Source organism: Rhinolophus sinicus, linkage group LG05, assembly GCF_036562045.2.
Source record: "Rhinolophus sinicus isolate RSC01 linkage group LG05, ASM3656204v1, whole genome shotgun sequence".
In the NCBI taxonomy this organism is placed as follows: Eukaryota; Metazoa; Chordata; class Mammalia; order Chiroptera; family Rhinolophidae; genus Rhinolophus; species Rhinolophus sinicus.
In genome coordinates, this window is record NC_133755.1 from 111,693,766 (window position 1) to 111,709,420 (window position 15,655).

General features: G+C 35.8%; 2 protein-coding genes across 5 annotated transcripts in view; one reads left to right on the forward strand and one right to left on the reverse strand.

Annotated features, from left to right (window-relative positions):
- The window catches only part of CD109 (CD109 molecule), a 207,649-nt gene that overhangs the window by 21,381 nt on the left and 170,613 nt on the right, over window positions 1-15,655 (forward strand). The window lies entirely within an intron of this gene.
- The window catches only part of SLC17A5 (solute carrier family 17 member 5), a 51,853-nt gene that overhangs the window by 12,328 nt on the left and 23,870 nt on the right, over window positions 1-15,655 (reverse strand). For 3 of the 4 annotated variants that reach the window (XM_019749319.2, XM_074333205.1, XM_074333206.1), the window contains 3 exons: window positions 11,695-11,853; window positions 4,986-5,118; window positions 3,452-3,599 (listed from right to left, as the gene is read on the reverse strand). In XM_019749319.2, coding sequence (XP_019604878.1) covers window positions 3,452-3,599; window positions 4,986-5,118; window positions 11,695-11,853 — 440 coding nt within the window. Of the gene's footprint in view, window positions 1-2,160; window positions 2,317-3,451; window positions 3,600-4,985; window positions 5,119-11,694; window positions 11,854-15,655 lie in introns of those variants that run through there. The other variant, XM_074333203.1, reaches the window with a different exon arrangement.

Consider the following 15,655-nt stretch of genomic DNA (forward strand, 5'->3'; position numbering starts at 1 on the left):
GGCAGCCCAACTAGACCAAGACACGCACAATTTCTTTTATCCTCTTATGTAAATTCTTCTGTCAGGGATACCACTCCATTTTTGCCTAGCTAACTTCTTACTTATTCTCAGGTTTTAGCTTAAATATCACTTCCTCAGAGACACTTCCCTGACTCCCTGAACTATATTATATCCCCCTATTTTATTCTTTCACTTTTTCTTCAAAAAGTTGGTTTTTATTTGTGTGAGTCTTCATGCCTACCACACTAGACTAAAAGCTCCACAGGCCAGGACTGTGTTATGGCTGGCACTTGGCAGGCAGGCATTTGATAAGAATGGATTATCACAACATATTACAATTTTTTGTTTTCTATTGTTTTTTTTTCCTCAAGTAGATTAATCTCCTTGCAAGTCGGAGTAGGTTTTATCTTTTGTAGAGTCATGTAAAGTACTAAAGTAAGGACTCTATAGATGTTTGTTGTATGAGGAGAGGACTGGACTAGACCAGGGCTTCACATTTGAATGTGCATGAGAATCACACAAGGATCTTAAACGTGGATTTTATTAATAGTTCAGGAAGTCTGGGGTGATGCCTGAGATTCTGCATTGCTCATGGGCTTCCACATCATGCTGATGTCACTGGTCCATGGACCACACTGTGAGTAGTAAGGGGTGAGATTACTCTCATCCCTTCCTAGTTCTAACTTTCTATGATTCTATATACCATATAATTGAACAATGTCAGTTATTTAACTTACTTCAAGTGAAATCCTTCCTAGATTCCTTTTCTACTCAGTAGCATAAAGGAACATATTTCAGCCCTTTAATAATTTGCTATTTCCTTGAATCCTTTTTTTAGTAATCAGACTTAGTTTCTGCTTTATAAACCTCAAATACGTGCTTCGAGTCACTGTGCAGCAATTTGTTTAGGTAAGTAGGCTCCTTCCTATCCTCTCTTCTATGGAAATGACTTCTTAGGCCTTTGCTCCTTCAACTTCAAGGGGTTCTTTATTATTTCAGTTATGTGTGTGTCAGATCTTTCAACTTACCACTAAGTTTAACCATGTTTTCTTGAAGTTTTTGCTTTTCAAGTATTCTTTTCTTTCATCATATTAAACTCTTTCAGTTCTTAACTCACCAATATATATTCTCAATAAACATTTCCTAGCTTGTAAGGTTCACAAAATTCTTCCCTCTATTTTAATTTCTTTTCTTTTTGACAAAAGTCTCTGCTGTATTATAAATACTTCCAATATTAGACATTTAGTCCTGTGATTAAAACTAGGGATTCATTCATTCAACAAGTATTTACTGAGCACACCCTATGTGACCGGCACTATAATAAAACGTCCATGTGTGACCAATCTTGGGATGTGAAAACATGATTACGTTGCTAAATTGGATAAGAGATACATTCAAAGAGTTTTTTGATCACAATAGACTTCCCACATAGTGTAATAGTTTTATTATTATTCTGATTATCAGATCCTTATGCATTTAAAAATGTAATTCAGCCACTATAGTCATATTAGAAATACAGAATGTTTTATATTTAACCAGGATTAATGTAAACTTCTAGTTTAAAAATAAAAATCATATAAAACTGTACAAAGGATAAATTTGAAATTCAAAATTTAAACACTACAAAGATTGTAACTAATGGGTTTAATAATTAATCGATTCTATTTCTAGTTCTGAAAGTGTGAGTGTGTGTGTGTGTGTGTGTGTGTGTTTGGAAAATAAAGAGTAGTTTAGTTCAGCTAGGGCAAAGAATAATTAGAAGGTGAGGTGAGAGAGGGAGGAATAAAATTATAAAGATAGGCTGGGGCCATAGTGTGGAGGATTTTGCATGTTGGCTGAGAATTCTGTATTTTAATTTAATAGAGAATATAAAAATTGATTTTATCGTACATAAATAGAAAAGAAAGAGCTTTAAAGAAAAGTGTTGACAAACAGTAAGGTTAATACACAAATAGTTTTTCAGAAAGAATTTTAACATGGTGCTGAGTATGAAAGTCTATTTTCATGCTTCTATTCATGCAATTGACTGCACACTGACCATGGGCCAGCACAGGCCCAGGTGCTGGTACTGACTGCTGTGGTAATTAACACAGATTTGGCCCTTGCACATTCAGAGCTTATAGTCCAGAGCTTTTGCTTAGGTTACCTTGTATTTCAAATAGTTTCTTGGTCCAGTGCCTAACTTACTGGTTTCCTTTCCTTGGTTCCCCACTGTTAAGGGTATATGTAGAACTGAAGCTCCTACTTTCTTGGTATGATGATATAAATCAACTACTCAACAAGTATGGACTGGGTGTGCATCTCCTTTTGCAGAAGCTGTAATACGGATATATAAGATGTTTCAGTCTGAGGGAGCTTACATCCAAATTGGGAGATAAGAGTTACATTTAGAAATATTTACAAATCAAGGTAAGGCAGTGAATACAGATGCATTTAGCATAAAATTATAAATGGAATGCACTGAGAAAAGAAAGAGATAAAAGTAGACAGTAATGGGCTGGAAAGGCTTCATAAAGAACTGGGAAGGATTCAGATGGATGGACAGGAAAAGGCACGGCCACAGGGAGCCGAGAATGAGCCTTAGTAAAAGGCACTACAGATTGGCAGACAGGAGCTGGGCACACTAAGACTCTAACTCTCTGGAAACTTCTTGGACTTCTTATATAAAATAAGAGATTGGATTAGAATTTCAAAGGTCTGTTTGAGTTCTATGAAGGTCAGCTTAGAACTTATCCTGAAGTACTTACTGAAAGGATGGGAGACTGAGGAGTCATTGGAATCAGAAGATTCTGAGGTAGTCTAGGTATGAAGGCTTTGGGGTAGAGGAAAGATGGTAAGTGCCCACCTGTCTTCTCCAAAAATTAATTCATATCCATTATTTAAAACAAAATTAAGTGTACCAAACCTTCTGGGTTAAATTATTTACAGTCCCCTCCTCTACCTTGTCAACTGGCACAAAACAAATTCTAGAAGTATGTAGCTCAAAGAATATTTCCAGAGAAATAGCTGTAGAAAGAATTCTGGGCTTAACAGTAAGAATCTTAGGTTGAATTTTGGCTCTATCATTTATTAGCTGTGTAGTGTAAGACAAATCACTTAACTTCTCCGAATCTGGGTTTCCTTAGTCATAAAATAGCTCAAGAATACTTATAAGAATGCTCTAAGGATAAAGCATTTAAGGATAGAATGGTGGTCACCAGGGGTTGGGGAGATGGAGGAAGGGGGAGTGTAGAGTTAGTGTTTAATGGGTAGTGAGTTTCAGTTTGGGAAGATAAAAAAGTTCTGGAGATGGATGGTGATGATGATTGCGCAACGATGTGAATGCACTTAATGCCACAGGACTGTACACTTAAAAATAGTTAAAATGGTAAATATTAGGTTATATACATTTTAACACAATTAAAAAAATAATTTAAAGTTAACCACAGCCAGTCTTTAGACTAGTACTTACGAAGGAGCAATATCCAGATGATTGATGCTAAATCCAGAAGTGCAAAAGCCTCCCAGTGTTGTCGATATGGTTAGGAATGCAACAGCCAAAGAATAATCACAACCTATAAATCCTGCGGCTACAAGGAACACTGCAGGTCCAATCATTCCTGAAGTTTAAAAGTTATAAAAAGAAAAAGAAGCCCCAGCATTAATATTTGCTTCCTCTACCTTAATATGGTATAAATCCGAGATTGGATATTACTGCCACCTACTGTGGAAACATTGTACTGCCTAGAAGAGTCTAAATTTAAATGATGTCGTTTTGTGAAAAAACTTCTGGAATAATGCAACTAATATAAAAGGAAAAGGAAAACCTCATTATGCAATGTTATTAAATCTACATGTGACCAGGACTCAGCTAAAGTTCTTCAATGTTAGAGAAAAGAGCAAGAAGAGAATGACTGAAAAATATGGTCCCAGAGAGGCAACAGTCGACACAGTGTGATTTAAAATTCATATAACCAAAGAAGATAAACTACATAATAAACATTGTTGAATAAAGTTATTAAAACACTCCATCTAGGTTTTAACAACTGAAAACAATATGCAGTTTATTACAGGCAGTTAAGCATAAAATACAAGAAACACAGGAAGTGACCTCATGAATGGGCTGCCATTTTTTCTTTGTTTACAGTAGAGCTATCCAATAACTCTTCGTTATGATGGCAGTGTTGTATTTGTATGGACTGTAACTGCAACCAAGGACCTTATTGTTAAATTTAAATAGCAATATATGGCTAGTTGCTACCACACTGGACAGAGCAGGTCCACGGGAAGCCAAAAAAGACAAACGCCTTTTTTTGAATCTATAGGGATTTACTTCACTTGCAGATGTGGAAAAATTTCTTGAGCGTCAAGTAAGTAAGCAGTGGAACAGGACAGCACCCTTCAGTGGTACCAGCTCAGGAGGTGTTTGTAGAATTATTCTGACTAGGGTCCTTTCACAATGTAATTACTGAAGTATTGCCATTAACAACTTCCAGGGTCTCTACTTACTCTTTAAAGAAATTGAATAGTTATCCTAGATAGTTTTAAAATTTATTTTTCTGAAAGCAGAGTCTGAAACACATGGTATTTTAAGTTCCTTTGAGTTATTTGATTTATAGCTCCTCATTTGATATAATGATATTAGGAGATATTTTTGGATTTAAATTTAAAATGTATTCACTTAGAAAAGGAGTGCAAGCTTAAAATATTGTCTTCATTGCAAACTCAGAGCTGAAAACAAAGTGACTTGTAAAATTCTAGAGATGATATTCAGCAAAGCAAGATATTTTTTATACTTTTAAGACTATGGTAGAGATAAAACTTAATCCTCAAAATGCATAGTTCAAAAAAAGCCATCTTACACAGAAATATACTACATGCATTAAAACATACTGTTTTAATATGTGAACAAAATAATGACTAGTATCATTTTTACTTTGTCTTGCACTGTAAACACAGTAGTAAACAACTGCAAGCCAAAACAATACCTGATTCACTTCACTTACCTATCAGGCTAAAAATTCTTCGAACACATATAGTTGAAAAATTCCATTTTGCCCTTAAATGGTCAGCGGCTTGACCAGATAGGATCATACATAACCAACAGCCGAAATAAGGCACTGCAGATAAAATCCCGTTCTGGAAGGAACAAGATACAGGGTTAATTATGGTGGGAGGAAGAACCAAAACAACACACACATCTTCTATCACTTGAAAACAAAGGAAATACAAAGCAGTATACTGTTACTTTTTATTTGTTATAGTATATAAGTTTGGTTTTTAGAAGGATTTGGGGATTCAGGTCACACAGGCTCAAAGATGCTGTCTTAGAGGGAACCAGAGCTCAGCACAGTCGGGTCTGCTCAAGGTAATCTTGACTGTTATTGTGGGACTTGGGCTGTAGCTTCAGTGAGTGAGGCAAGTCTTCCTATTGGCCTATGGATTTCCCTACTGAACAGTTTCCGTCTTCAATTTTCACATATTTAGTTATTTTCAAAATATATTTTACTATAAAATAAAACGCAGATACAGAAAACCACATAAATCACATGTGTAGCCTGATGAATTATTCTAAAGTGAGCACCACCTGGGGCAGGAGCCCAGTGGCCTGGCCCACGCTTTGAGCGGAGGACAAAGGCAATGAGGTGATAGGGAGACCTCTGTTTTCCCCCTCTTTTCCTTTAAGTTACCACCTAAACAAAATGAAACACCAGTAGATATGAAACAGAATTTATCATGGAAATGTGTCATTTGCTTTGTAGGAAATGATTTGGCAGTTTTTTAGGAAATCACAAGTTCTGTAAAAGAACACATACTCGGAAAAAAAAAAGAGAACTTTCTTCTATTCATTTTACCTCAGGTTTGTGCTAAATTGCCTAATTCTGATAAATACAAATGTTTTTACAGTCTAAGAGAGATGGGTACACTTGTTAGTGTTTATAAACACAAAAAGGCAGAAAGATATTTATTTTATTAGTGATATTTAAATCTTGCAATAATTCCATTTAAGTATCATTCATGGTGCAGATCAGAAAAAATGTGTTAATATTTTAAATTTAAGTGTGCTTAAGAAAATATTTAATTTTTTTTCATCATGGTTTGTGCTCTTCTATATTCAGATGGTATATGCTTCCAGTTCTACTTCTGTAACTGAAGATTTTTGTTTCTTTCTGGTACTCAGCTGTGTAATTTCCTCTTTAAATTTTATGCTATTTAGACTTCTGCATAGTGGAATCACATCTATCCTTACTTGTGGCAGAATCCTACACGAGTGAACTGTAGCAAATGAAGAAGTGAATTTTTGGATCTTGGTCTTGTTCCCCGGTGGAAAAAGACTGATAATTCATCAGAGTTACTGATTTTTTTCCACTTAAAGTTCCAATGTTAAAAACTCCCCCAATAACCTAAAACTACTAAAATCTTCAACATTTATTCTTTCCATGGGCATCTTCCTGTTCAAGGATATGATTCCTTATATTCATTTATTTAAAAAATGGATTCCAAAATATTAATATGCAAAACAGGGTAATAGATATTGCCCCAACTCTCAGTGAGTTGTAAGAAATAGGACTGCTAGAATTGGAAAAAACTAGGAGAAAAGAAAAGTGAGGATAACTAATGAAACTAAACTTATATGAAAAAGCAAGCTTATAACAGAAGATTAAGAGCTTTAAAATTTTTAATTAATGAAAGATTATAATTTTATTTTCTCTTGATCTATTTGCTCTATTATTTTTTAAGATTGTTATTAAAATATAGATAACATATAATATTATATTAGTTTTAAGTGTACACCACAGTTATTCAACATTTATATACCTAAAGTGATCACCGTGCTAAGTCCAGCAACCATCTGACACTGTACCACACTATCACAGTATTATTGACTATATTCCCTATGCTGTACATTACATCCCCATGACTTATTTATTTTATACCCGGAAATTTGGGCCTCTTATTCCCCTATACCTTCCCCCCTTTAAAATGTTTCAATTACAGTTGACATTCAATATTATTTTATGTTAGTTTCAGGTGTACAACATAGTGGTTAGACATTTATATAATTTAAGAAGTGAACCCCCTGACTAGTCTAGTACCCACCTGGCACTATACATTGTTATTACCATATTATTGACTATATTCCCTACGCTTTACATCCCAATGACTATTTTGTAACTACCAGATTTGTACTTCTTAATTTCTTCACGTTTTTTACCGTGCTTCCAACTCTCTTCCCATCTATCACCCCTATAAATCTAGTACCCTTCTGACACCATACATAGTTATTATAATATTATTGACTATATTCCTTATGCTGTACCCTGCATCCCCATAACTACTGTGTAACAACCAATTTGTACTTCTTAATCCCTCCCCCTTTTTCACCTACTCTCCAAACCCCCTTTCATCTGGCAACCATCAGAATGTTCTCTGCATCTATGAGTCTGTTTCTGTTTTGTTTATTTTGTTCTTTAGATTCCACATATAAGGGAAATCACATTGTATCTGTCTTTCTCTATCTGACACTGCACTCAGCACAATACCCTCTAGGTCCATCCATGCCATTGCAGATGGCTAGAACCCATTCCCATTCCTGGCCAAGCAATATTCTATTGTATAAATGTACCATCTCCTCTTTTTCCATTCATCCATTGATAGACACCCAGGCTGCCTCCACATCTTGGCCATTAATAACAATGCTGCCATGAACACATGGATGCACATATCCCCTTGAAGAAGCATTTGGGTTTCTTCAGATAAATACCCAGAAGAGGGATTAGTGTAGTGGGTCCTTCTTTGTCTCTTGTTTTAAAGTGTATTTTGTCTGGTATAAGTATTGCTAATTTAGCCTTTTTTTTTTCCATTTTCACGAAATATCTTTTCCCCATCCCTTTATTTTCAGTCTGCTGTTTGTTTAGGTTTTGTGAACCTTTCAGAGATTTTAGGAAAGCCTGCAGCATGAGCCAAGAAAAGCCATTTGTATGGAAAAGCCACCGGAAGCAGCTTGGGTGTGTCTGAAAGCTGGGTGGGGCAGGGTCTTAGGGAATCACTAGGACAGGGCAAATGAAAGGCCTTATCCAGCTGGATGGACACTAAGATATGGCATCTGCCTGCGTCTGTGCACAGGGCGGGGGAGGGCTCAACAAAGAAACAATGGCTTCTGCCAGCTCCTCCCTCCAGAAGAAAGCTGCTCCTCTAGCCCTCGTCCTGAGGCCAGACAACTTAGTTCCACACTGTATGTCCCTGGTGCCTTCTAAGCTGCTGGAGCTCAGAGTGAGACCATCATTGAGTAAGTCTATGTGCAGGCCCTTTAAGACGAGTGCCTAGGGCTCCAGTATCTCATTCAGCCACAGTCTCCACTGGTTTTCACCAGCCAGAAGTTATAGGGACTTGTCCCTCTGGCACTGGAACCCTGGGCTAGAGAACCTGGTGTGGGTCTGGGACCCCTCACTCCTCCAGGGTGGGGGTGGACCTCCGCAGCTGAGAGATCCCTCCCAATTTTGAATGGTCATATGAGGGTGTGGGATCAGCCTGTTCTGCATCTCTGCCCCTCCTACCAGTCTTGAGGTGGCTTCTTCTGTATGTCCTTAGTTGTAGGGCTTCGGTTCAGTTAGACTTCAGGTGATTTTCAATTGAGAGATTATAATTTTGAATACAATGCTTCTCAAAGCAAGCTTTAGCTTAAGCAAAGGCCATTTCATAAAGGTAATATATTGATTTTCAAGAAAAAAAATTCATGTTCAAAAGAGGTTTCTAGGGGGTCAAATATATGATGATGGATCGTAACTAGACTTTTGATGGTGAGCATGCTATAGCCTATGCAGATATCAAATTATAATTTTGGATACCTGAAACTTATAAAATGTTATTAACCAGTGTTACCTCAATAATAAAAAAAGGCTTCCATGCAACTAGAGAATTATTTTCAAACTCTAGTCACGTTTCTTTTAATTTTGATTCAAAAAGTAAATGTCTTTTTTTATACGAAAATGCAACACAAAAGATTCTTGTTTTAAAGTCTCTCATTATAGAACTTAAAATCTCTCAGTGGAATAATCTTTAAATCTGAATGCAATTCATCACTGCAGTAGTAGATTATAGTCAGGCTCTATTAACATAGAATTTAGGAAAAATAATGTTGCTCACAACAAATCCATTCCATGCTATTGCCAAAGCCTTGTTCCAGTTTAATGTCTGTCAATGCCATTCATGGCTATATTTCGGAATAAGTGATCCTGTTTTTCACCAATAGGCAGAGGATTTCTTCACAGTGTACCTGCCTGAATGAAGTTCAAGGTTTGGCCCATGTGGCCTATGTTTTCAGTATGCTTTGAAAAATGGGTGACTAAAGATTCACTTTAACAGCATTTAAAGCTGTCCATGTAGCCAGTGCAGTGTGTGTTCAGCCTTGCTATCTTTACATTCATCATCCAGGCTGCTTCTTTCCTTTTAGGGTGTCAGGGCCCAGGACAGGCCACCCCAACATATCCCACAATGGCATATTGATAATTTCAAACTAAAATCACCTGAGAAACAGCAGGAGTGGGAGGAGCTCACTGACTCTTCTCTGTCTCTCTCAAAGCAGGAAATAAATCTCCTCCTGTTTCTGAGAGCTGAGACATTGTTATCACAAGGGTTAAAAAATCCAGAGTTGAAAATCCTGTGTAAGCAAACCTTGAAAGGATTTTACCAATTTACTACCTAACTCCAAACCTTGCTTAGATTCCTTACTAATGAGCACTAACTTTCTTTGTCCTGTCAATTTTTCAAAAAGTTATTGTTTTTTTTTGTGTTGTTGTTTAAAAGGTATAAAAAGGTGCCTGGTTTGTCATTCCTTTGACTCTCATTTTATGATCTGAGCATCATATTGTGAGTTTCCCATGGGCATACATTAAATTGGTTCTTCTTTTGTTAATCTAGTCTCGTGTCAATTTTATTATTTTATTACTAATCCAGTCATAAGAATTAAAGAAGTATAGAAGAGGGGGAATTCTTCCGTCCCCGATAGTTTTGGCTAGTCAGCCAGGAGACCTCACGGCTAGGAAAAACTGCCTTTTCCTAGGACTGCAGCAGCAAAGAGATCTTGGAAAACCTGACAATGAGATGGCACACAGGTAAGATTTTTCTTACCTTGTCAGCCTCCTAGAATCTCCGTTTGCAGGTCCAGTGGAAAAAAAAGGTGATGAGACTTTTATTCTCTTTTTCTAAATTTAGAATAGCAGGAGAGTTAGCTCTCCCACGCCAGCTTCTTTTCACATGATTTTAATTAGAAATAATCACTATGCCATTGTAGGGTATATTTGGGTGGCCTGCCCTGGGCCCCAACAAGGGCTATCTTTCACTTTGTGGTGGATTAATATTCCATTGTATTAACATACCGTCTTTTGTCTATTCACTAGCTGACGGACATTTAGGTTGTTTATACTTTTTGGTTTAATGAGTAATGCTTTTATGGACATTTGTGTACATGTATTTCTGTGGAACTATGTTTTCAATTCTCCTGGGTATAGACCTAGGAATGGAATTTCTGGGTCATGTGGTAACTTTATATTTAACTTTTTGAGGAATTGACAAACTTTTTTCCACAGTGGCTGCACCATTTTAGATTCGCACCAGTAATGTCTGAGGGTTTCATTTCCTCTATATCCTCAACAACACTTGTTATTTTATTTTATTTTTTTAAATTCTAATAGGTGTGAAGTGGTATCTTGTTATGGTTTTGATTTACATTTCCCTAATGACAAAGGATGTTGAGCATCTTTGTTGGGCTTATTGGCCATTCGTGTATCTTTTGGAGAAGTATCTATTCAAATCCTTTGCTCATTTAAAAAATAGCGTTATTTGTCTTTTCATTATTGAGTTCTAAGAATTCTTTATATATTGTGGGTACTAGGCCCTTATCAGATATATGATTTGCAAATATTTTCTCCCATTTGTGGGTTTTCATTCTTGATAGTGTCCTTTGATGCACAAAAGTTTTTAATTTTGATGAAGTTCAATTTATTTTTTCTTTGGTTACTTGTGCATTTGGTGTTACACGTAAGAGACTGTTGCCTAGTCCAAGGTAACAAGGATGTATACTTTCTAAGTGTACAATTGTTTTAGCTCTTATTAGGTCTTTGATTTAGCCTCATTCTGAAAGCAAAAATACCATCAATTTCCCTTACAAACTGTGCCTCTTTCACGTAAGGCTTTTCCTCAATCTCTTTAAAGACAAAATCCATCAACATAGAGATAATAGGAACTGCCTCAATTTGATGAGTTCAAAAGGAACTGGCAGTTTCAGGAAGGCCCTCCTTCCACAGCTTTACAGCTACAGCTCTTCCAGTGCCTCAGCGATGTGGCACAGCAGCCTCGGGGCAGGAACCCAGCACCTCCCGACTCCCTCTCCGCTGCTAGCACAGTCCCGCTCCCATCCATTTTAAAAGTGAATATTGGTACTGCTAGAGTTTGCCATCTGATATCCTGGCATGTTATTAGGCATTAGTAGGACATTATGGTTAAGGTGGTACCAGCCAAACTCTTGAATCAAGAGTAACACACACTGAGAAAAGAAAGAACACTTGTGAAGCAAAGCAAGAAGTCTTTAGAATTTAGTATATCAGAGTAAATGGAAGATACAAAATAAATGAATTTCACATAGATAAAAGCAAATTCTGTGTGTAGTTAAAAATATGTGCTTTATATAAGAAGCATAGGATTATATTTTCTTACCTCTTGAACATTGAACCGTAGGATCTCCTTCATATAAGTAGGCAATAAAGTCAATAAAGTATAAAAACTCCAGTTGTAAGAAAAGTGTGCAACGACAATAGCCCAAAGTGGTAGGGATTTTAGCATGGGTATCCATGGCACTGTCTTCTGTGTAGAAAGCTGAAAAAAACAAGCATAATTAGGACAAGCTATAGCTATGTTTAGCTGTACCTTATCAGCCAAAATTCATTTAGAACACATTATCAGCCTTGATTAGTAAATTCCAGATTTTTAAACCAACTCTTTTAAAATATTAAACAGCAATAGAGAGTCCATGTTCAGATTGGAAGAAAAATAGAAAAGTAATCTGAGAGCTATAATAGCAACCTCAGACACTCTTGATGAATGTCAGAAGTCATGTGCAGTATTGATTTCTCCATCTATAAAATAGAGAATAGTTTCATAATCAAATTCAGACATTGGCATAAGGGCAAAGGAAAGAGACCGGAAGTCCTATTAGAATTCATATTTCATTATTCAACCTTCATTTAATTACAATGATTTATAAGAACTGTGCATGGAAGGTTTTTTTTATGGAGCTATCTAGTGTAACCATCTTCAAAGTAGGGGGTAAGCACCCCAGGAGTATGTAAGATGATCCAGTGGGGTGTGGAGAGACATATTAGAACTTCTATCTATACTCACTTTTATTCTAACAAAAGAAATTAAACTCTATTAATATTTAATAAATAAGTTGGTCCTGGAGTATGTTAGATGTAAAAGAAAAACAGCAAAATGGAGCTGATATCGTCAGAAGAGCGATCTAAAATGGAGCCTGGAGGGTGAGTTAATAATACATCACATCCATGTGAGACTACTTTTGAACTGGGCTAAGCCAAACAGCTACATTCTAATACAGCAACTAGAGCTGACTCTGCATCACTAAACTCTCTATTAAAATATAAAATTTTCACAATTTTAGCAACAGATATAAGCAATTAATCACATATAGCATAGAGTAAATCTGCTTGCCAGCACCAATCACTGCTCTTTCAAAGCAACATACATAACCCCTTTGGAAGTCCCCCTTTTTCTGTCTTTATAACTTCTGTCCCTTTCTTTCCCCCTTGGAACACAGTTGGGTTTCTACATAAATGTGTTTCCTGGATTTGTAATTACTAAAAAGACCCACAAAGAAAGCTTTTATTTGCCTTGCAGCTCTTGGTTAAAATTGATTGATATAGATAATCACATATCGTATGATCTCTCCAATTCAAAGGGGTTAATGGTGTCCTCACTTGTTGTTTGCCCTCAGTGTATCACAGCATATTACAGTTTATGCCTGCCTTTTAAAGTAGAATGTATGGATTTTATTAGCCATTTTTAATGAAGACAAACTGACAGTGTATTCAAAAGATTCTTATAGAGAAAGAGTCAATAGAAGAGAATTCTAATAATGCAAGCAGAAGCGAACACTAAGAAAATAGTAGAGCTGACACTTTTCCTCATATAAGTTGTCAGCCACCTCAGCAAGCAAAATAACGGCAGGCACATCAAATGCAACATATTCCAACACATTGCTCCCATAAATAACATTATTATTACTAATTTTCAAGTGATAAAAAGGTTTTTCCTTTTAAAAATTTAAATTTATATATGTACTGTTTATTTCATCTTATTCACCGTCTGAAAAGTCTATTTTTATCTTTTATAATGTACAAAACTACAGTAGTACATGTAGATAACCTATGAATAAATAAATACATATATATTCAAAGAGCATCCCACCATTTTATAGATGCATGATCAAGAAAACTTGGAGACCATGGGTCTTGGGATCACATTATTACATTTCCTATATACTGAGGTGCTGCAGTTTTTATCTCAAAAGCTAGAGCAATCTATATTTCTTTCTCCTGGGTACACTGTTATTTCAAAAAGAGGAAGAACCAGTATTAACCTTCTTGCAGACTTTTTTCAGGTATATTTTATTTGACTTGGTAGCTATACTCTTGTGTTCTCCACTGTGTATCAAAGATGTAGAAGATACACGGGAAGAGAAGGAGAGGAAACACTTATACAGCAATGGTTCTTAATTCTGGCTATGCTTCAGAATCATCTTTGCCACTCAACAATTACAGATGGCTGTCCTGTACCCTAGAGCTACTGAATCAAAAACAAAAACAAAAACCTCTGAGTGTGTAAGACTGAGGCGTATATTTTAAAAGGCTTCACTGGTGATTGTATAGAGCAATTGTTCCCAAACTTCGCTTTATGTTTAGAATTACTTGGGGAGCTTAAAAAACCCTGAGGCCCAGGTCACCCCTCACACCAACTAAACCAGGTTGAGAGTGAGTACAAGGTAGGGGACAGTATTTTAAAAAGATACCCAGGGGATTTCAAAATCAAGGACCCACTACTGTAGAAATTAAAGAAGTCTGCAACCTCCCCATCTACCCCCATTGCTTGAAAAGCTCAGAGCAAAGAGGAAGGACAAGACTAATTTAGAGATTTTAGAGTTTAAAGGGATTTGCAACATAGCTCCTTTTATATGGCTTTGAAACCAACAAAGGAAGTAAAAATCACACTTCTGTGTTGAAAGGCATGAGCTTAACTGTACCTGAGCTCTGAAAGCTAAGTATATTCTGAATAATGTATCCCCCCTCCTGGAAATGAAAACTTTAGCATGAAATATGTAATAATTTTATGATTCCTGCTATATGTACTTACATTTATTGACAGTGGTGTTTTAGAAGAATTATGGCTCTGATAATAGCTTTTGTAGCTTTTTGCCAGTATTCAGGCATAATCTTGTTTGTACAAATGAAGCAAAAATGAAGCAAATTTAGGTGTATTGGCGTATTTTCACAGCCTATAAATATCAATTGAAGTTTTGATAATCTGGGACATAGTAAGTTCTTAAAAATGTTTAAAAATGAATGAAGTACAACAGATGACACATATCTCTTGGATCTAAGATTTAAAGGTGGGCTTCATGTAACATTATTTTATGACATTTTCAACTATAACATCATCTGATTTAAGAATGCAGTTTGGGACTCTATGAAACTTAATCCTCCTAACTCCTTTTGCTTCTGAATATTCTACTTGCTGAAGTATATGAAAAAAACAAATTAATCTTAGGTTGAGATAATGGACAGATTTAGACATACATAAAGGAAGAGAAAGCTCTAAAAAAATCTAGACAAACTAAGAAGTTTCATAAGTCTGTAAAAACAATAATAATAAAAATAAAGTATTGGAAGAAGCTAGCTGTTGACCATCAATACTGAGAAAAATAACAAAACATATCAAGTTTTATGTAGCAAGACATGTTTTCAGAGAATAATTTTCAATGCAGTAAATTCTTTTTATCCGTTCTTTAAGGGGAAAAGGTAGGTGATTCATTTGGTTAACACGTGGAGGACACTAAGATCGCAAAGTAACTTTCTTTATTACACTGCTGATTTCTTAAAAGTTTTTGCTGACCTTTGGCAAAGATCAAGAGATGCCATACTTCTTATAGTTCAGCAGTTTGTAAAGACATGTGGAGCAAAATTTAAAAACTTAAAAGAAATGTGAATGAATAAATGTTTCAGTATTGCCTGGCTATACTATCTATACAAATTAAAAATATCAATAATAATAACCTAATGGGCAAGAAAAGTTTTCAATGAAATATTTTGTGTTCTTAAACTAATAAAGTGACTATAAAGCCATTAAGAATGCTAAAGAAAAGACTGTATATATTTTAATTTTTCCTAATGTTTTCATATTCTTCTCTTACCCGTTCCTGCCCCCCCGGCAAATATTTTGTTTGGCTTGAGAATTTACTATATTAAATTATGATGGACTTTTATTTCTGACTTGCTATTGTGCTTGATTAAGTGATACAAATCTAGCTTTAATTAAGATATAAATGTGTTTCTAAAGGTCTACTGTAGATGAGCAAACAAGTATATGTCATAGTATGTTACTGTGT